Source organism: Stegostoma tigrinum, chromosome 1, assembly GCF_030684315.1.
Source record: "Stegostoma tigrinum isolate sSteTig4 chromosome 1, sSteTig4.hap1, whole genome shotgun sequence".
Taxonomy (NCBI): Eukaryota; Metazoa; Chordata; class Chondrichthyes; order Orectolobiformes; family Stegostomatidae; genus Stegostoma; species Stegostoma tigrinum.
In genome coordinates, this window is record NC_081354.1 from 11,022,491 (window position 1) to 11,045,033 (window position 22,543).

Consider the following 22,543-nt stretch of genomic DNA (forward strand, 5'->3'; position numbering starts at 1 on the left):
GACCGCAATTCAACTGGACAGTCAACTAAACAAAGAACCAATCAGACAGTTCATAAACTTACTCTAAGCTGAGCTAAGCCCATGGCACTTCATCACCAAGACCACCTCTGCAATATTGTTTATCCTCATCTGTCCCAACATACTTGGTGCTGAATCTCTATCCATATCTCTGCTGTTATACCATTGACGTTTTATTTATTGCAATGGTGACTTACAACTCAATTATTCCAATGTACTCCTGTTTGGGTCTTCTATTCTCCAATCTCACATCCAATTGTATAACATCTGTAAGATCACCTTTGCTCATAATTCTAACACCACGTAAACCAAAGGTTATTCAAATACAAGATAACAAAGTGTGAAGCTGGATGAACACAGCAGGCCAAGCAGCATCTCAGGATCACAAGAGCTGACGTTTCAGGCCCGAAACGCTTCACGTTTTGTCATCTTGGATTCTCCAGCATCTGCAGTTCCCATTATTTCTGTTATTCAAGTACACCCTAGTTATATACAAAGAACAATACTGCTTAGCCCTTTGGCCCGCTAAGACTGCGCTGCCCCATTATGCCATTCTAAACTAAAATTGTTTTGCCTCTACCTGGTCTGTGTTCCTGTATTGCCTAATATGTAATGTTTGGAATTATATTAAACTATAACCCACTAATTCCTACAAAGCAAATCGGATTTAAGTGACAATGTATTCCAACTGTTCTTTAATTCACATGGAAAATATTTTCTTCTATCCATACTATTTGTTGGTTTAATTGTTCCGTAACCATTTACGTAATGATTACAGGGGAGGAAGCTTCTGGACCTGTTTTAAGCTGTCTCGCTACACTGATTATAAATTCCTACACTGTCTCTAAATTTCTAAAAAAGCTTTCACCTTTAGTGCTTGATTTGAGAGTCCCCTGGTGTTCATTGACCTTTGTATGAAACTCCTGATTGACTTACATAAATTTCAACCTGCATCCTACTCATGCAATTCAATTAAAAGTAGTCTGAATTTACTTGCTCGGTGTCATTTATGATTAATAAGGTCACCTCACAGAAACCTGCAACTTATTTTTTAAGCAATTTTTTCTCCTGTAAGAGAAACCATAGAATGGGACATTTTCTGGATCAGAAGCTGCAATAGGGAGATCAGTCAAAACTAATTTGTTAAATATTCTGTATTTAAACATTATTTGAAAAGCACAAAAATTACAGTAGGCAGAGTTTACAGATGTACATTTTTACCAGAAAAGGCATCCTCCGTGTGATCTTAGCAGTGTCTGTCGCGAAGAACGATTGTAGAAATGTAGGCTTTAAAAGCAGTCACCCGGGAGTTGACCTTATTCATTGTAAATGGCACAGAGCAAGTAAATTCAGACTACTTCTAATTAAATTTCCAGAGAAGGATGCAGGTTAAAACTTTAAAGTCAATCAGGGGTTTCATATAAAGGTCAATGAATACCAAGGGACTATCAAATAGAGTACTGAAGGTGAAAGCTTGGGATTAATTTAGAAACAAGTGGATTTTGCCAGTGTAGGAATTTATGATCAGTGTACAGAAACAGCTTAAAACAAGTCCAAAAGCTTTTTCCCCGTATTGGCTTTGTGTAATGGCCATGGACTAACTACATTAACAAATAATGTAGTTAAAAAGGAAATATTTTCCACATGAATTAAAGAGTGATTGGAATACATTGTTATTTAAAACCAATTTGTTTAAAAGGTTATGGTTTAATGCAATTCGAGAAGTGTACACATAAAAACAAGATGTATTTTTGTGTGAAGTGAAATGTACTTTAAGATGGAGGCTGAATCAAAAGTAGCAAATGGGAAATTTTGGGGGATAAAGATGCAGAGATGTAAAAAAATGCAAATTAAAACATCTTTGAAGCTGAGGAGAGGGAGTAAATTCAAAGCTAGTCAGCAAAACGTTATTTCAATGAGGGAGAACGTTAATTCATGAAAGAGATTTTCCAAAAAGAGAAGGAAACAAAGTGGATTGAGTTATTCGAATAGAAACAAAACTCCTGAAAATATATTTTGGGATGGAGTATTAGAGATAATTTCGGGCATGGCTTGTGGGTAGTGTAGCATGCTTGGAGGGAATAGCTGACCTTGCACTCAGGATGGGAACCTTTCCCACAATGGAGTTTGAATCATGTCTGGGCCTAATGTAGACTCGTAAACAGACTGCACAAATACTCAAGAACATTCGTGGTACCAGGTGTCTATCACGTTAATAAAAACTGAACTCGGTGGACATAGTTTTCTTATTCCACTAATTTGTGCATGCTCATGTTTTTACTGAATCTAATCCAATCTTTGCACAAAAACAAAGTTGCGGGAAAAGCTCAGCAGGTCTGGCAGTATCTCTGGAGGAGAAAAGAGTTAACATTTCTGGTCCAGTGACCCTTACTCAGAACAATCTTTACTTGATGTGGGATATAGATTGGTAAAGAGGTCCCAATCTTGAACACTGATGTTTTACCAACCATGAGATTAGTTTCAATGCATGTTATCTACTGATGCCACAAAGCGAAGGCTTGAGCCCCACGACAACAAAATGTGAGGCTGGATGAACACAGCAGGCCCAGCAGCATCTCAGGAGCACAAAAGCTGACGTTTCGGGCCTAGACCCTTCATCAGAGAGGGGGATGGGGTGAGGGAACTGGAATAAATAGGGAGAGAGGGGGAGGCGGACCGAAGATGGAGAGTAAAGAAGATAGGTGGAGAGAGTATAGGTGGGGAGGAAGGGAGGGGATAGGTCAGTCCAGGGAAGACGGACAGGTCAAGGAGGTGCGGCTTGGGGTGGGAGGAAGGGATGGGTGAGAGGAAGAACAGGTTACGGAGGCAGAGACAGGTTGGACTGGTTTTGGGATGCAGTGGGTGGAGGGGAAGAGCTGGGCTGGTTGTGTGGTGCAGTGGGGGGAGGGGCCATGTTAGGTTTTGTTCGTATAATCTAGGCTGACTTTTCAGTAAAGTATTGTTGGAGTGCTGCATAGTTAACAGTATTGCCTTGTGGATGAGGTATTAACCCAACCTTCAAAGGGTTACACTGCACTATTCAAAATGAAGCGGCAGTATTCTGTACCATATTATCTCCCAAACAACATAAGCAAACAAACAAAGCTAATTCATCATTCATCTTAGTGCTCACTTTAGGAGCTTGCTCTGAACAAATTTGCTGTTATTTTTGCAAAAGGCACATCCATGACCTCATCTGAAAAGTAATTATATGTGAAATACCTTAGAAGAACCTAGGTACTGTAAGTGTGCAACGTTGTTTTTCTTTCATTTTAAACAGCTCGTTATGATGATTAACCATAAAATAATTGGAAAGATTCAGACATTTATACAAATTGTAAGGATACTCCTCACTGCTGCGAATGTCCACCACTAGTAGTTTTGGCTTCCCCGATTTTGTCTTTTTTGTGGGCATCTTGGAGCTTGTGGGTCCCGACAACTCACAAAGATCAATTAGATCTTCTGCAGAAATCCGTGGTGATACTTCAGTCTTCAGTTCATTTAATCGAATGGATTCACGAGACTAAGGAAAGACAGAGTTTCAAATTAGTAAGTAGACGGAGATATGCATCAACAACTACGTCCAATCAGTATAAACGGTGGGGTACGGGGTAGCGATGGCCCTTGTGATTGGTTAGTTGCATACAGACCTCAGGGAGAAGCTCCACATTTAAGTCCCACTTGCCACAAAAAGGTATCCAAACAGGTTGGTTAAAAATAACTTACTTTCTTCTATTCAACTTGCTCATGTATAGAGTATGCACAGTGATGGTTTTGTGCAAGGGCGAAGAGATGGCAGGAAATAATTACAAGATAATAAAATGTGAGGCTGGATGAACACAGCAGGCCAAGCAGCATCTCAGGAGCACAAAAGCTGACGTTTCGGGCCTAGACCCTTCATCAGAGAGGGGGATGGGGGGAGGGAACTGGAATAAATAGGGAGAGAGGGGGAGGCGGACCGAAGATGGAGAGTAAAGAAGATAGGTGGAGAAGGTGTGGGTGGGGAGGTAGGGAGGGGATAGGTCAGTCCAGGGAAGACGGACAGGTCAAGGAGGTGGGATGAGGTTAGTAGGTAGCTGGGGGTGCGGCTTGGGGTGGGAGGAAGGGATGGGTGAGAGGAAGAACCGGTTAGGTAGGCAGAGACAGGTTGGACTGGTTTTGGGATGCAGTGGGTGGGGGGGAAGAGCTGGGCTGGTTGTGTGGTGCAGTGGGGGGAGGGGATGAACTGGGCTGGTTTAGGGATGCAGTGGGGGAAGGGGAGATTTTGAAACTGGTGAAGTCCACATTGATACCATATGGCTGCAGGGTTCCCAGGCGGAATATGAGTTGCTGTTCCTGCAACCTTCGGGTGGCATCATTGTGGCAGTGCAGGAGGCCCATGATGGACATGTCATCAAGAGAATGGGAGGGGGAGTGGAAATGGTTTGCGACTGGGAGGTGCAGTTGTTTGTTGCGAACTGAGCGGAGGTGTTCTGCAAAGCGGTCCCCAAGCCTCCGCTTGGTTTCCCCAATGTAGAGGAAGCCACACCGGGTACAGCGGATGCAGTATACCACATTGGCAGATGTGCAGGTGAACCTCTGCTTAATGTGGAATGTCATCTTGGGGCCTGGGATGGGGGTGAGGGAGGAGGTGTGGGGACAAGTGTAGCATTTCCTGCGGTTGCAGGGGAAGGTGCCGGGTGTGGTGGGGTTGGAGGGCAGTGTTAGACGAACAAGGGAGTCACGGAGAGAGTGGTCCTCCCACCCACCCTCCTGCAAAAATTCCATCCCCTATTCCCAATTCCTCCGCCTCCGCCGCATCTGCTCCCAGGATAAGACATTCCACTCCCGCACATCCCAGATGTCCAAGTTCTTCAAGGACCGCAACTTCCCCCCCACGGTGATTGAGAACGCCCTTGACCGCGTCTCCCGCATTTCCCGCGACACATCCCTCACACCCCGCCCCCGCCACAACCGCCCCAAGAGGATCCCCCTCGTTCTCACACACCACCCTACCAACCTCCGGATACAACGCATTATCCTCCGACACTTCCGCCATTTACAATCCGACCCCACCACCCAAGACATTTTTCCATCCCCACCCCTGTCTGCTTTCCGGAGAGACCACTCTCTCCGTGACTCCCTTGTTCGCTCCACACTGCCCTCCAACCCCACCACACCCGGCACCTTCCCCTGCAACCGCAGGAAATGCTACACTTGTCCCCACACCTCCTCCCTCACCCCCATCCCAGGCCCCAAGATGACATTCCACATTAAGCAGAGGTTCACCTGCACATCTGCCAATGTGGTATACTGCATCCGCTGTACCCGGTGTGGCTTCCTCTACATTGGGGAAACCAAGCGGAGGCTTGGGGACCGCTTTGCAGAACACCTCCGCTCAGTTCGCAACAAACAACTGCACCTCCCAGTCGCAAACCATTTCCACTCCCCCTCCCATTCTCTTGATGACATGTCCATCATGGGCCTCCTGCACTGCCACAATGATGCCACCCGAAGGTTGCAGGAACAGCAACTCATATTCCGCCTGGGAACCCTGCAGCCATATGGTATCAATGTGGACTTCACCAGTTTCAAAATCTCCCCTTCCCCCACTGCATCCCTAAACCAGCCCAGTTCATCCCCTCCCCCCACTGCACCACACAACCAGCCCAGCTCTTCCCCCCCACCCACTGCATCCCAAAACCAGTCCAACCTGTCTCTGCCTACCTAACCGGTTCTTCCTCTCACCCATCCCTTCCTCCCACCCCAAGCCGCACCCCCAGCTACCTACTAACCTCATCCCACCTCCTTGACCTGTCCGTCTTCCCTGGACTGACCTATCCCCTCCCTACCTCCCCACCCACACCTTCTCCACCTATCTTCTTTACTCTCCATCTTCGGTCCGCCTCCCCCTCTCTCCCTATTTATTCCAGTTCCCTCCCCCCATCCCCCTCTCTGATGAAGGGTCTAGGCCCGAAACGTCAGCTTTTGTGCTCCTGAGATGCTGCTTGGCCTGCTGTGTTCATCCAGCCTCACATTTTATTATCTTGGAATCTCCAGCATCTGCAGTTCCCATTATCTCAGGAAATAATTACAGTAAGGCACAGTCCCCATTTTCATACTGCGGATTATGCCCCTACAGTTACTCATACTTAAAAACCAGGAAAATAGGAGAGGCAGGATTGATGTCAGCACTGAGGTTTCTCTGCATCACAGGCCGAGAAACAAAACATGCAAAACTGAAAGTTCTGCAGCCGTAACAGTGCAGAGTTACAACATGAAGGGTTTCCAAAGGAAATTTCAAAACACTGAACGTGGAATTTATAAAGGCTTTTGATTAGTGCATTACAACCTGGTTCAATTGATTTGTCGCTGCTTCAAGAATAAATAGAATCATAAAGGTCTACAGCACAGAAAAAGGCCCTTCCGCCCATCAAATCTACGGCAGCCAGAGACAACCACCTGGCTATTCTAATCCAGTTTTTCAGTACATGGCCCATAGTATTCTATACTTTGACACTGCAAGTGCACACTTCTTCAATGTTATGAGGGCTTCTGTCTCTACTAACCATATACGCAGCGAGTTCCAGATTTCCACAACATTCTGGGTGAAAAAGATTTTCAAATCTCTTGACTCTTACCCTAAGTTTATGCCTCCTCATCATTGATCCCTACACCAAAAGGAAATGCTGCTCCTTTGCCTACACTGTCGATGCCACTTGGAGTTTTATACATCTCAGGAAACATTTCCCCTTTGCACCCTCCCCAGCATAATCACACACCCGCAACCTTGGCGCCTCACATTATGTGATTTAAAATCTATTTACAGGATACAGCATCAGCAGGAGTTGAAGTGGGGAGAAAAAGGCACTCTGAATCTTACGATCAATCTTAAGGGGTGATACACATGGGCAGACAAGCCCAAAATATACTGATCACTACGTCTTTTCCCCAGGCTGGAGGAGTCCGAAACTAGACAGGATAGGTTTACAGTGAAAGGAGAAAGATTTTAAAAAAAAGACATAAGAAACAATTTTTTCATGCAGAGGACAGTGTGTGTAAGGAGTGAGCTGCCAGAGGAAGTGATGGAGGCTGGTACAATTACAACATTTAATAGGCACCTAGATAGGTAAATAAATAGTAAGGAATTGAGACCTCTGGGCCAATTTCTGGAACATGGGACTAGATTAATTTAGGATATCGGGTCAGCATGGACAAGTTGGACCAAAGGGTCTGTTTCCACACTGTACATCTCTATGACTTTGTGACATGAAAGAAAATCATACGACAGGGGATAATTGGACCAAGGCTTGCATATTTAATACTATTCAAACATTCTATTTAGTTTAAAACATATTTCATTAAAATACCAGTATCCACATCTCTAATGTAAAATTAGTTATTTAAATATGTTATTGTAATTACACTTTACTAGTAGTGATGTCAAAGTGGTTCCACTCAGCATATAGCAGAATTGTCACACTGTATTGTAGCAAATACAGCTTCTATTGACATACAAATTTAGAACAGAAAAGTCGAATGCAAATATCAGAAATGTGAACAGCCTGCACTTATGCCCTGCATGGTCTTTCATTTTTCCAATGACTTCTAGCTCCTCAGCCTTCTTGTGTCGTTTTGCTTTAACCAATCATTTGGTAATGCAGGGCCCTCATTCGCTGTCTCCCTTCTTGTCAGCAGTCAAATTCAATTGTACCCACTTAAATGATAATCAATGGGCCAAAATAAAATCAGCTACCTTGGAGAAGTTAATATAATTGGCAAAAATATCTACACCTAAGCCTTGAATCGAAAGAACAATCTTCTATGTCTCAGTCACAATATCAGCTTTATCCCTGCTGCAGCTTGTTCTGTGGTCTAATCTTGATTACTGATCACAGGTGTGAGGTGACTGTACTTTCATTCATTCATTCAGAACACAACACACACAAAAAGGGTACTGATCTTCCCAAGATTTCCATGCAATTCACAGAACTCAGTACAAATTCTTCAAAAGTGAAAGGTATTAATGCCAAGAAGATGTCGCTGATTTTTCCTTTTTAGTTCTCCGCTGGTGTTTCATGCTACTTTCACTGAGAGGTGAGTCATGTACAAGTGCAGCAAAGTACACCTAACCCTAACCCTAACCCTAACCCTAAGTGCTTTGCTGCACTTTGTATTTCCTTGCCAACCAGCTAAACTCTATGATTTGGACAAAGCAAAATTGTTTGTCCAAGCCACTGCATTGTGTTTTTTGCTTGCAACAGAACTTATTTTCCTCTTCTTTCTTCCCTTGTACACGCTATTATCCTCCTCCCTGATCTTTGCTTAAGTCACTCAGGTGGTCATTTTACGGTTAGGTCATTGGACTAATAACTCAGAGCCCCAGACTAATGTTCTGGGGACTGGAGCTCAGATCCCGCCACAAGATTTGGTGAAATTCTAATTCAATAAATAGCTAGCCTAATGAGGACCGCTGTTTATTGCTGTAAAAACCGTTTTGGTTCACCATTGCCCCTCAGGTAAGGAAACCTGCCACCACTACCTAGTCTGACCTTGAAACGATTCCAGACCCACAGCAATGTGGCTGACTTTTAACTGTCTTCTGGGCAATAAATGCTAACCAGGCAGCAACGCCCACATCCCATGAATAAATATGAAAAAGAAAATGTGACCAATGCTAATAGAGATTGGCTACAAAATCCCATGAATTTATTGCAATAAGAAATCATGGGTCCAGTTAATAGACAAATCTATTTCTCTGGTTTCCCACTCTCATTAAGGACAGAGCTCATTGTGGAGAAGTTGCAGGTTTATAAATGCCACCATTATTGTAAGGGCATATGCTGCTACTGTGCTCTTGGGCTGTTATCAGTATTACTTTCTATTAAACCCTGTCTACAATCTAAATATTCAAAATGACAGATTCAGTTTTATATTTTAAAGATACAATAATAAACCTTTTAAAATTGATTACTATTGACCATCTGCATGATACATACCGCAGCATATATTAAACAAAAAAAAAAAATCCCTTTTGCTTGTATTGAAACACTGGAACAGTGACCTTCCAGGAAGAGGAGGTGGCCATTCAGCCGACTGACCTTGCTTTGCCATTCAGTTAGGAGGCTGATTACAGCCATACTAAACAAAGAGCTTTAGCATGGGACAGGGATGATCCTCCGTGATCTGGGTGTCTGTAAGGTTATTGTTGTGATAAAAAGGGTTGAATCTTTCTTTCTGATACTGGTAATTAGACCACTTCAAAACAGCATAACTTGATGGCCTTTTGTGTAGTAAATGTTTATATGTTTCTGTTAAAAATCAATTGGTGCCTCTTGTGTGTAGTTTGTGACTGACTCCCACAGTGAATAAAAATGGTCCATGAAGCTAGGTCTCATTCTGGAATCTGTGTTCAAATAACTACCATGTTTCCAACATTATGATACCTCAAGAAACGGTTCAGTGATGATTAAAGCAGTTTGGTAGTCACAAAATGCTTTATAAATGCAAGGTTACTCTTTCTGAACATTACATATTCTTGCACTGGTACTGCTGATTACTGATGAGCAACTGAAACCAAATCACAAGTTAACCTAGACCATGAGACAAAAGAGCAGGAGTTGTCTATTTGGACCATTGTCTTCACCCCGTTCAACGAGATCATGGCTGATCTGATAATTTTCAGCTCTACATTCCTGCCTTTTCACCATAACCCTTGAATCACTAGTGATTAAAATCCCAAATCAGCCATAAATATTCCTGTCTCAACAGCCTATTTCTATTAAAAAAAACAGATTCAGCTACCCTCAGAGAAGAAATTCCTCCTCATCTCTAATATTATGCCCTCTGGTCCTAATGTCTCCTACAAGGTGAAACAGCCTCTCAGCACCTATGTTTCAATAAAGTTGCCTCTCACTCTTCTAAACTCTAAAGAGGACAGGCCCAACTCAGAATCCTCATGAAAACATCTCTGCACTTCTAGGATCAACCTAGTGAACCTTCCCTTGCCTCCAATGCCAGCATAACCTTCCTTGGATAACGGGTCCAAAATTATTCACGGTATTCTAAGTCTAACTAGTGTCCTGTAGTTTTAGCAAGATTTTCCCTATTTTCATTCCCTTTCTCTTTGGAATAAAGACCAACAGTCTATTCACATTCCCTACCTTCCCCAGACCCAGAGATCCCATCTCTCTCTATATATATTACTGGGGCCCCCCACCCCCCATTTCTGAACGAGGGCCTTGGCCTAAAACATCAACTTTCCTGCTCCTCTGAAGCTGCCTGGCTTGCTGCGTTCCTCCAGCTCCACATTGTGTTGTATCTGCTATCCCTATAAACTACATTTCCCCATTTGAGCCTGACAGTTAGGTTTTTGTGATTCATTATCAGGGGCTCCCAAATCCCTCTGTATTGCAGTGGTATTTTTCTATTTAAATGGTATCCAGCTCCTCTCTTTTTCCCGCCAAAGTGTATAACTTCACATTATATTTCATCTGCCATATTTTTAACCACTCACTTAACCTGTTGATATCCCTCTGCAGACTCTGTATCATTCTTACCACTTGTTTTTCGTGTCATTCTTGACAATAATATATTCAATTCCATCATCCAAATCCGGAAAATTATTGTAAATAATGATGGACCCAGCATTGATCCCGTGTTATGTGCTGCTTTCCTGAAAACGTCCCTTTAAATCCCAATCTCAATTTTATATTAGTTAGCCAAGTCTGTCTCCATGCTAATATGCTATCCTCAATGCCCATGAACTTTTTAACGTGATATTTTTGTTCAAAGATCTCTGACAGTTCATTTTTCTTATTCCACATTGGTTAAAAATTTAATGTTGAGAAATAAAGAGTTGACCAAGAGGAAACGGTTTTGTAAAGAACGCAACTTGCTTTCTCAGGCCTAAGCACTATACATCTCACAGATTAGATGATCTTATTCTTAGGCAGTCCTTTAAGATCAAGAATTACTTGTTTAACTCCATTTTGGTAGGGTCTGAAATGCATGATAAGTCCAACATATGATTGCATAGATAATTGCGCAAACAAGATAGCATCACAGATATATATGTGTATTAACAATTCAATTCATCATCTAGCATTTCCATGCTGGCGGTTGAGGGACATTGATCCAGCGCCAAACAGATAGTCAGCCGCCTGAATTACATCATATAGAACGAAGTAGAATTAAAACTCGTCTTAACATTAAGCACTAGGTTTTTAAAAGATAGAAAGACATGATCGTTTCCTCAGGCTCCCATAAAAGATAGAATTCAAGAAACAAACGTTTTCCATACTACGTTTGGTTAGCTCAGTTAGTTGGATGGCTGGCTTGCAGAGTGATGCCAACAGCGTAGGTTCAACTCCTGCACTGGCTGAGGTTATCAATGAAGGACCCTCCTCCCCAGCCTCTCCCCTCATCTGAGGTATGGTGACCCAAAGGTTAAACCACCACCAGTCATCTCTCTTTAATGAGAGAGCAGCCCAATGGCCTGATTAAACCAATTGACCGATTGATTGATTGATTGATTGATTTAGTTTATCTTTGTCGAGTCGGATCTCGTCCATCCCATGATTCATTCAAGGATTTATTGGAAAGGAAGTCACAGTGCTTCTAATTATACAAAAATGTTCTGTACGTAGTAAATGTTAAGGAGTTGATTGGGCCATTGGTTATTGTGTGCCTTACATTAAAAAGCCACAGAGACGCCCTGTTTCTGAAAAATCCTCAACTGCTGGGTTGAGTTGGGCTGGAGTTAAAGACAATACCCATCAGAAATGAAAAGAAAATCTATTTATACAAAATGCTACCTTTGAGATAAAGGCTCCTTTATTCTCATGTGAGCAACAAATTTTTATTTTCCCAACTGTTATGTCACCATAGGGGTCAAAAACTGCAATTTACTGCAAGCATTAAAATTAAATCCACATTACACAGAATACGAATGGAGTTCCAAGCTAAAATTTATTAATAAAAATCTTATTTTTTAAATACTATGTAAAAATGCAGTGAGAGACAGAAATGAGTGTTAAAGAATGGGAGCATGAGGAAACGATCATGTCAGGTCATTTGTTTTAAAAATAATTCATTAAGATTTTAAAAACAACATGCTGCACCTGTTGTGGCGCAGATTGAATGTCCCTTTTGTCGAATCAAGTGTTGCGAACGAACCAAAATTCCTAAAGACTTCTTGAAACCACAAGGATGCCCATTTAACAAGATAAATTGTGAGAAGTATCTGACACATGCTGGTGCTTTAACGAGACATTGGACAGCATGTGCACCAGGGAGGGCATCGCAGTTTCTTTGGTCCTAATTTGAAACACTTGTTAAGTGTTAAATGATATATAGCCTGGTTAATTCATTCTGGTACATTTAACAGCACAACACAGCAGTTAAAGGATGCTGTTTCCTACCCAGACACAAAATAAACACCAGTAAAATCTCCCCAAGTTTTGCTTCCAATCAAACTGTCAAGCATTTTAATCTTTCTCATGTACAAGCAGGTATGTGAATCAAATAAGTTCTCTACCTGTTGTGAAAATAGAGGACAAAACAACGCCACATCTGCTTAAAATGTGCTTTCAACCAGCCAACAATCAAACTGTAGATTACTTGCATGCCTGTGTACTAAAATAGATCAAAGCAACAATATATGAGACACAGAGCATCACTTTGAGCTGTAACCAGAGAACTGATGGAAAATATAACAGCCTCTGTCCGAGATGAGTATTCTGATTACAACATGGATGACATACTGAGACATAATCCTTTCTTTTAAAATTACATGCACCCTGACAACTTGATCATTATTATTTTCTGTGGCGATATCATCACAGCACATATTAAATATCCTTACAAAAATGCAGTGACCGCATTAATTAGAAACAAAGGTACTATGCATGGAATTTAATCCAGAACAGCCAAGCTTCAAAAGATTATAACAGTGATGTGGCATTTGTCTTCATGCCAAACTGGCTGAAATTGAAAGTGGTCATGGAATTATGCTTTATAATTACAGGAGGTCCAACACAGTGCTGCAGTTTATTTCAGTTTGGTTAGGTGACAAACTTTGCTTTGATTCAAGTATATCTTGATTGATACTAGGCTCACTCTCCCTCCTTCCCCCAAACCACCATGACCAAGTTAGTCAGAATCTCTCACTGCTCAGAAGATGAAAGCTTCTTTGTCTTCTGTAAAGTACACTTTATTCATAAAACTTTATAAAAGGTACATTTTAAAACATTTCAGCTTGAGTTATCACCAAGTTGCATGCCTCGGTACCTCAATACGATAGCATTTTATTAATCACCAAATACATTTCACAGATTACAGGAGGTGCAGAGGTAAACTACTTCCCTGTGTGATGTGCCACTCTTGAGTTGCCTCAATACATTTTCATTACGCGTGATGTTCACCATGTAAATTCCTTGCCAAACGTACAGCCTGGCGAGTTCTACGCTTTTCAAATATTCAAGGTACAACAGCTGAAAGGCCTTTGCCTATGACAAATCCCCATCGTGTCTCAAGCTTTTCTCTGCAATCAGCATGTAATCCTGGACCTTGGAATGTGCTAATCTGCCACACTCAGTCAAGGACAAGGCTGTGGCAGAAGACCAGCATGTTTCCAGAACAGGAGTGTCTTTCAGTGGTATGATAGTCCTCCAGCTGCTGTCGGTGTTTCTCTTACAGCACGTTCTAGGGTAGCCCTTAGAGCCTGCAGTCTGGAGCAGCTCAGGACAAACCCTGACAAAAAGGCTTTCTTCTGACCTTTTGTGCAAAGGCAAGTTTCATAAAGACATGAGCAAGAGCCAACAGTTCCAGTCACCTTGAGTGTTGAGCACGGAGGGGGATGAGCGACTGGCCATATAGGAAGGATCTGACGAGAAAGTCCTTCCTCATGGCCAGCCAAACTCTGTCTCGGTGCTTGTTTCTAAGTTATAGTGAAGAGGTACTCTGCTAAATGTCTTTGATAGTTTTCTTAGGACACCATTTGACAAGATCAGCCAGCCTTTTTGCTGCAGAATCTCCAGATGGACTTAGCCAAAACTTCTGCACAACACACAAACAAGGACTGGAGTGGCAGGGCAGCTATGTCTGGCTCCCGATTTCATTAGAAAGCTTGATAACAAAGCGTGGAGCTGGATGAACACAGCAGGCCAAGCAGCATCTCAGGAGCACTCTGATTTTCACCCACTGATTGAAACTGCATCACTGATATTTGTGTAGAGCAGCTGTATCTAATTGTACATTTCTTCCCCAATCCCCTCTATTATATAGGTATGGAATATTCTGTTAAAGGTCTTCTCCTGTCCAGGCTGATGGGGCACATGTTCCAACCTCTGTCCCGGAAAGATGACTATGTCAAGTACGAAGGGGTTTCTGGAGATCTCCTGATGGGTACACAGTGCTGTTCTATCTAGGTGAAACATCAGCTCCATATCAGACTTGATCGGATTGGTAAAGAACTTGATCAGGAGTTTGTAGCAGTGAGATAGGCCACCAATTTCTGTCCTCCCTTCCGGTCATGAAGGACATGCTACTAATCAGAAGCATATTCTTGTATACCTCTAGTGGGTCCCAGATGATCAAGTCCAACAAAACTGATACAACTCAGCCAGTGAGCCAAAGCATCCAGGAGTTTTAATCTTATTAAAGCATTCGAGAATCTTAATAAGTTCATCCAGAATTAATAGCTTGCCCAGACTCTCCCTCAATGTTGCTTAAACCCTTTGTGATCGAGGACATGATTGATTTTGTGCTGTCTGTGGACTTCATGCCATACAGTCCAGCATAATGAGACTTACTGATCTTGATGTCAAGTTGCAAAGACGTTTCTGAGCTATCTTCTTCCTTTATGCTGCTGATCACAACTCTCATGCGTACTTGGTTGAAACAGAAATGTGAACGTCCCTTTTCCTGCTCTTCGTAGTCATCTCTGGACTGCAAGATGTTCTTTGGAGGTCACCAAGAGAAAGAATGAGGTTTAATGGCTCCTCACCTCGGACATCTTCCTTAACAACAACCCCCATCAATGGCAGCCACAGTAGATCCTGCATGCTTTTCTGGATTCAGCACCCTTCTCCGTTGCTCTCTCACCTTCTGCTTTGAAGTCGACGAACCTCTTGGGTTTTTGCCCTGGTTTTATTTCCGACACTTTAGCTGGAAGTAAAGATAAACCCACAGTTCTCCAACCTTTGAAGGAAACCTGCTGAGTTCCTTGATAGTTTCGGAGGTCGGAAAACTCACATGCTGCTTTCATGACCTCTGTCACTCCTCTGGTCTAGCTGTAGGTGGCAGTCAGTAAGAGATAATAGTTAGCTAAGAACACTGGTTTGACGTTGGTGGAACTAATGATGAATGCACATGACACAAACAGGGCGTCTGTCCTGGAAATGGCCGGATCAGTCTGGTCTCGACCAGATGTAGCTATGCTGTACTCCATTTGCAGCTTACCATCTCTAATATTTCCACCAAGAGTCTGAACTCAGCATCCAGTTCACTGTCAGTCCTGATGGATCTTACAGCAACATCAATGATGCAGTTAAAGGTCATTGCTCACAATGTCTGACCTGGGCATCTCAAGCTGTGGTAGGAGGTGCTAAAAAAAATTGGACAGACAGTCATTGTTTTGAACTGTGGTGTGCAAGTTCACGCCACAAAAGTGGCAGGCAATGACCATCTCCAACAAGAGTGAATCTAACCATCTTTCCTTGACATCAATGGCATTACCATAATTGATTCTCCTATAACCAATATCCCGGGAGGGTACCATTGACCAGAAACTGAACTGGACTAGCCATATAAATACAATAACTGTTCAAAACAAAAAGAAAGAGGCGCAGAAGCTTGGAATTGTCAATTCAGCTTCAGTTTGCCCCAAGTTTGTCCGCCATTTATAAAAGGTATAAAGTCAGGAATGCAATGGAACACTCACCATTGGCCTGGGTGAGTGCAGCTCCAACAACTCTCAAGAAGCTGGACTCATCCAGAACAAAGCAGAATGCTTGATAGGCACCACATGCATGTTCACGCCCTCTATCAACATCAGTACCGGCAGTGAGTACCATCTACAAAATGCACTGCAGAAATTCACCAGGGCTCCTTTGACAGCACCTTCCAAATTGATAGTCATTACCATCTGGAAGGACAAGGGCAGCAAATACATTGGAACAACACCTACTTCAAACTCCCAAGGAAGCCATTTTTGTCTGTTCTCTTCAAATAGTTCAGTCCAGGTGGGTTCATACAAGGGCCAAGGCACCAACTGTTATCTGCTGTCAATGCCTTTTACATTAGCTCAATGGTGTTGATGCTCCAGAATTCCTGGAGTTGGAGTGAACTGGCCTTTGTAGCTGGGGTACACTGGTCTCTTTACTGTGTCTGATGTTTTGGAGCTCAGCTATCTCCTCCTCTAGCTGCCTGCAGCTTTATCTCTTCTTCCGAAAGTGCTGTCCTTGTCTTCTTCACCTGAAGAGCAACAGCTCATACTGTCCACATCAGATGAGAGTTGTTTCTTGCCATTGTTGATGTTCTTTCTCCAGCTGCCAATCCCCCAGTCGTTCTGCCATTGGTCATCTGAGGAGTGGGAGGCTTGGGGAGATGGTGCCAGGGTTTGGCGGACTGTTTCTTTGTTCATTTCTTTCCTCTAGTCCATCTCTGTGCCATTTCCTTTGGCTCAGTCTGCACATTGGAGGGTCCCACACTGGCAGGCTGCAGGGACCCCCGGGTGGTTGCCACATTTGTGGTCCCTTCCACATATCCCTCTAGTTTTCTCCGCCTGTGCAGAAGTGAGGCCATGTTTTAGTCAGGTCTTGTAGAGGTGGCCTGCTCCACCACAGAGGTTGCAGTCCTTTGCCGGATGACCTTCCTGCACTCAGTTCTTAAAGATGACAGTGCTACAGTTAGCTGATATATGGCCAGATTTTGTCACAGGAATGATAAACTTTGAGATGCTGGTATACTCCAGGTAGCTACAGCTTTCCCTGCTAGCCAAGCTGGAGTGAAGGCAGAGAATTGCTCATCTACTATCCACCTCGGCGTGCAGTTTGCTGATCCAAGTCCCAAAGGTCTCCTCAACTTCTATGCAGTCCCCACCTTATCATACCATCACACAAAAACAAGAAGTTTGGACGGCACAGTGGCTAGCACTGCTGCCTCACAGTATCAGGGGCTCAGGTTCGATTCCACCCTGGGGCGACTGTGCGGAGTTTGCACTTTCTCCCTGTGTCTGCATGGGTTTCCTCTGGGTGGTGTGGATTCCTCCAACACTTCAAAGACTTGTATGTTAGGTAGAGTGGCCATGCTAAACTGCCCCTCGTGTGCAGGTAAGGTGGTTTAGCCATGGGAAATGGACGGTGACAGGGATGGGGTGGGATGCTTTTTTTTTGGAGGATCGGTGTGGACTCTAAGGGCCAAATGGCCTGCTTCCACACTCTGGCGATCCTGTGAGATGTAGAGATGCACGTTCACCACCTGTTTCCATTATAACGGCAGAGTAAACAGTGGCTGAGTAAGGATTTTCAATTGTATTTCTCTTCTTTACAAAAGATAAAGAAATTTCAAGCATGCAACACCATTCTTAAAGATAATGCTGAAGTATCTGGCATTGAGTATGTCCACATCTTCAGACCCACACAATTTCAAGGAGATTCTCTTAATGAAGAAGCAACCCTGGAAAAACTGGGTTAATCCCTCTGGAAGGCAAGATCCCTCTCCCCACTGCAAGGCCCAACCACATCCACCCCCCCCCACAGAAACAGACACCAGCTACCCCGCTGCCTCAATCTCAGTCTAAGAGGCTGGATTACTTTGTCCTTCCACCTGGGTGGTGAGATCACCCACACTCCTGACCCCCTGGATGGTATCCATGAATTACAAAGGTCTTTAAAAATTTTCTTTTAAATCACTTCCATCCTTAACTTTATTGGGCAGTAGGAAGAAAAATGGGGAAGAATAAAGGATCCAAACGATTTTAGAACTCAATGCAGTCTAAAAGGCAGTATGGTTTCTGCAACGGAGAGAAACTGTAAGTGAAATGATTCGGATCAAAACGTCTGCCTTTTTTATTTCATTAAGCTGTCCTGAACTTTTAGGGCATTCTACTCACATGTATCAGCTGCACTGCAACTATTTTCCCTTCACAGTCAGCAAATGTGCAGCTGGTGTCAGTGAAAATCGGACAACTGTGTCATTAGCTTGTGCAGGAAGGTTCAAACCATGACAGAGATATTAATTCACAATCCACCCAGAGAAAAACATGCACTTTTAACTCTATGACAATAAAACAAATTCCCAACTCAGTTTATTTGGGAACAACGTTATGATTGAAACAACAGGATAGCAAAATACAGGCATAGTTCTCTCAAAACCAGCAGCTTAGAGAAGTGAGGCCATGCTAGATTTTGGATTTTGGCAGATTTCAAGTCAAGTATTTTGGGCAGCAGGTGGTTAGGGGCCAACCCAGATCTTAGGTGGGGGCAGATGGTGATGGTGGTGATGGTGTCAAGTTTCGCAATAAGAACAGAATGATACGCAAACAGCAAAACAGCTTACAAGTCCAGCTCTAAGCAGCAAATCTGAGTAAGTTAATCTTAAATTATTAAAATTGCGATCCTCGGCTCAAAATTCTGATCAAACAGCTGATCTTCCCTTCATCATGTCAGCAGCGGGAATGGTTCGCTGATGGTCACACAATGACCAGCAGCATTCCCAACTCCTCAAGTACTGAAGCAGTCCATGTACGAACGCAGCAAGATCTGGACAATTTCCAGGCTTGCGATAATGAGTGGCAAGTAACATTCAGACTGCATTTGTGCCAGGCATTGCTGAATCTCCCAATGTTGACATCTCAGGGGTTACCTCTGACCAGAAACAGAACTGGGCTAGCCATATATAAAAAAAAAATCTGGCTACAAAAGCATGCGAGAGATCGAGAAAAACCAAAAGAACTGCAGGTGCTGTAAATCAAAAACAAAAACATAAGTTGCTGGAGAAGGCAGCATCTGTGGAGAGGAATCAGAGTTAATGTTTTGAGTCCTGTGACACCTCCTCAGAAAAGATCTTGAAAAATTTGTCGCAAGTCATTCTCCTTTTGCCACTCGACCACCTGACCATCACTGACAAGCCAGATGTGTGCTAGAATACTCTCCTGCTTACCTGGATGGACGCAGCCCCTACAACATCCAAAGGAGCACAACATGATCCAGGACAAAGCTGCATGCTTGATCACACCCCATCCATCCTCTCCAGCAGTGGCAGCTAGGTGTACAATCTACAAGATGCACAACAGACTTCTTCGATAGCACCATTCAAACCCATGACCTCTACCACTGTGATCACGACTACCTGCATGCTCCCTTCCAATCCACACACCATTCTGACTTGGAACTAAATCACCCCTCCTTCACTGCTGTGGAATCAAAACCCTAGAACTCTCTCAAATATTATTTTGGAAGAACTATGCTGCTTCTCCAGCAAGCTCAAATAACCTGCTTAAAAAGTGTCGTGCCCAGAATTACTCACATTACTCCTGGTGTGGTCTGAGCAGGGCTCTGTGTAACTGCAGCATAACTGTGTTCGCTGAGTACATCAATAATCGGAAGCTGGTATAGGATGTACTTAATTAAAAAGAAATGGTAGTAATTATACATAGAGTGGAAGTAGGCTCAGTGTTATGGAACAAGAGAGAGATTTAGGTTTTCAGGGCATCAGAGGAAGAATTTGGGTTGCTAAGGCTACATAACAAAAGCTTATAGAATTCAACATTTTATTATAGGAAGCACAGAGCACAAAATAATAAGTGGTAATGAGAAGTCTACTTAGAAACCAAATAATGTCATAGTTAGTGCATGAATGGAATGCTTGGCTTCAATGGAAGTGGGGGAGTAATCAGGCTAGTACAGAGAGGCTGACAAAGAGGTTTCAGATCTGCTTTTACATTAATCAGCCTGCTTCTGCCTACATTATTACCTTTCTCATCTGAGGCCTCTGTGGTGTTCTCTGGTCAAAATGCTCACATATTTGAATATAAAGAGTTGTTTTTTTTAAGAAAAGTAACACGCAAAGATACAACTCAAGATTTTATTTCATTTTAATCAAAAGAATGAAACCTGACAAGCTTGTGGGTAGAGCTTTTCTCCTGGGGATAGCATATCACACTCACAGGATTGTGATTACCACCACACTTAGTCCAAGATCTTTATCAGGCCTCCAAGACAGGAGCGCAGCAGCTCAGCTTAATACCACATCCAAAGGGAAACACAATCCTAACACAAACTAAGCTCAGGTCCCTTGAGCAAAGAAATCCAGCAAGGAGAGGCTCAAGAATAAAAATTCAAGTAACAAACACTTTCACTAAACCCAGAACATCAGTGACCTGACACCTAATGCAGTCCTTCAGTTCAACTCTGCTGCACATAACAAAAATGAATCGAAATACCCAGGCTTTGCAGAGGCCAGTTTTAATATGAAATGATTTAAAGCTATATAGCATTGTGACACTTGTTCAGCACAAATGATTCCCTTTAAAACGCTGTGCAATTGGCACACTGCAAAAGGCTTTTGGTTTGGAAAGGTAACTGACCTCAGGTATAACAAAAGCTTTGATAATAGCTGTGATAAATAAACATATCACAGAGTAAAAGCACACACCTTTTAAAGCTCCACACAGTTAAGGAGATATATGTCATGGGTTGGCATGCTGTTGCTTTGTTTCTACAGTTGACTGATAAATCCAGCACAAATGGAGGGGTTGCAACTGTCTGACAATCTAATGATAAGTTGCAGCCAATCCCAACCTGATAACCAGCCAACCCGTAAACTCAGAGCACAAAACGATTTCAGCCCAGAGTACAAAAGTTGACAAAGCTCCACGTAAAAGATTAATGTGCAAGGTTAAAGCACAAGTGTATTGAGGTGGATAGGGAAGTGGTTGGCAGAGAGGAACAAATATTAGGAAGTAATGGGTCCTTTTCAAATTGGTAGGCAGTAATAGTGGGGTGCCAGAGGGATCAGCGTTGGGACCCCAGCTATTCACAATATATATTAATGATTTGGAGGAGGGAACAAAATATAACATCTTCAAGCTTGCAGATGATACCAAGTCAGGTTGTGGGGGTGGGGTGGCGAACGGTGACATGGATGCAGAGATCCTTCAGCATGATCTCGACAAGGTTGGGGGAATGGACAAATCAATGGCAGATGCAATATAATTTGGATAAATGTGAGGTTATTCACTTTGGAAGCAAAAACAAGAAGGCACATTACTATCCAAATGGCTATAATTTGGGAGAGGGGAGCGTGCAGTGGGATCTGGTGTCCTTGTACACCAGACACCGAAGGTAAGAATGCAGGTGGTAAAGAATGTAAATGGTATGTAGGCCTTCATTGAGAGAGGTTTTGAGTACAGGATCAGGGATGTGTTGTTGCAGTGGTACAGGGCCTTGGTGAGACCACACCTAGAATATGGTGTGCAGTTTTGGTAGCCTTTTCTAAGGAAGGATGCTCTTGCTCTCGAGGGAGTGCAGCAAAGGTTTACCAGGCTGATTCCAGGGATGGCAGGACTGATGTATGAAGACAGGTTGACTCAGTTGGGATTGTTTTCACTGGAGCTCAGGCGAATGTGGGGAATCTCATAGAGACTTATTAAATTCTAACAGGACTAGGCAGTAGATGTGGGGAGGATGTTCCCAATGGTGGGTGTGTCCAGAACCAGGGGTCACAGTATAAGGATTCAGGGTAGACAATTTAGAACGGAGATGAGGAGACATTTCTTCACCCGAAGAGTGGTGAGCCTGTGGAATTCATTACCACAGGAAGTAGTTGATGCCAAAACGCTGAATGTATTCAAGAGATAGCTAGATATAGCACTTGGGGTGAATGGGATCAAAGGTTATGGGGAGAAAGCAGAATTAGGCTATTGAGTTGGACGATCAGCCATGATCATGAAGAATGGCAGAGCAAGCTCGAAGGGCCGAATGTCCTCGTCCTGCTCCTAACTTCTATGTTTCTATGTAAAATTGATTCAGCCCAGAGTACAAAACTGACTGGAAATGATTACATATCAATCCTCTTTGTAGCTAAGTGGAAAATTTCTTTTTGATGCATTCAGGGCATTATTTCTGAAATGTGACTTCAATTAACTCAGCACTGTGGCAAAGGTAGAGAGAATTTTAGTCCGTACCTAGTCCCTGTGACTGCTGTGTTAGAGATGCTGACACTGGTACCAAAGGTGGGAGAAAAACATCTTAAACATGGATTAGAAGTCAAGACATTTACTGATTGTTTCTACCTTGGCTTTTGAGTGTCTCATATCCTGTAGTACATTACCAAGGAGCTATTAAAAACAGAAGAAATGATTTAGAAAATGGCACTTAGACAGTAAATATACAATCCCTGATGAGGAGAAATGAGCATGAAAGCAGTTTGAATCACAGTCAATGGTAGTTGGGAATTTAGATCTGAAGCTCATTGGCACCTCACATTGCAACATTCCACTACTGAGAGATTGTTCATTAAAAGTACATTTCCACAACTGCAC

The 22,543-nt window shown here is 43.0% G+C and overlaps 1 protein-coding gene across 5 annotated transcripts in view; it reads right to left on the reverse strand.

The window, feature by feature from the left end:
* The window catches only part of tbck (TBC1 domain containing kinase), a 187,913-nt gene that overhangs the window by 58,852 nt on the left and 106,518 nt on the right, over positions 1 to 22,543 (reverse strand). For all 5 annotated transcript variants that reach the window (XM_048541931.2, XM_048541957.2, XM_048541949.2 and 2 more), the window contains one exon: positions 3,366 to 3,541. In XM_048541931.2, the coding sequence (XP_048397888.1) occupies positions 3,366 to 3,541 (176 nt within the window). The remainder of the gene's footprint in view (positions 1 to 3,365; positions 3,542 to 22,543) is intronic.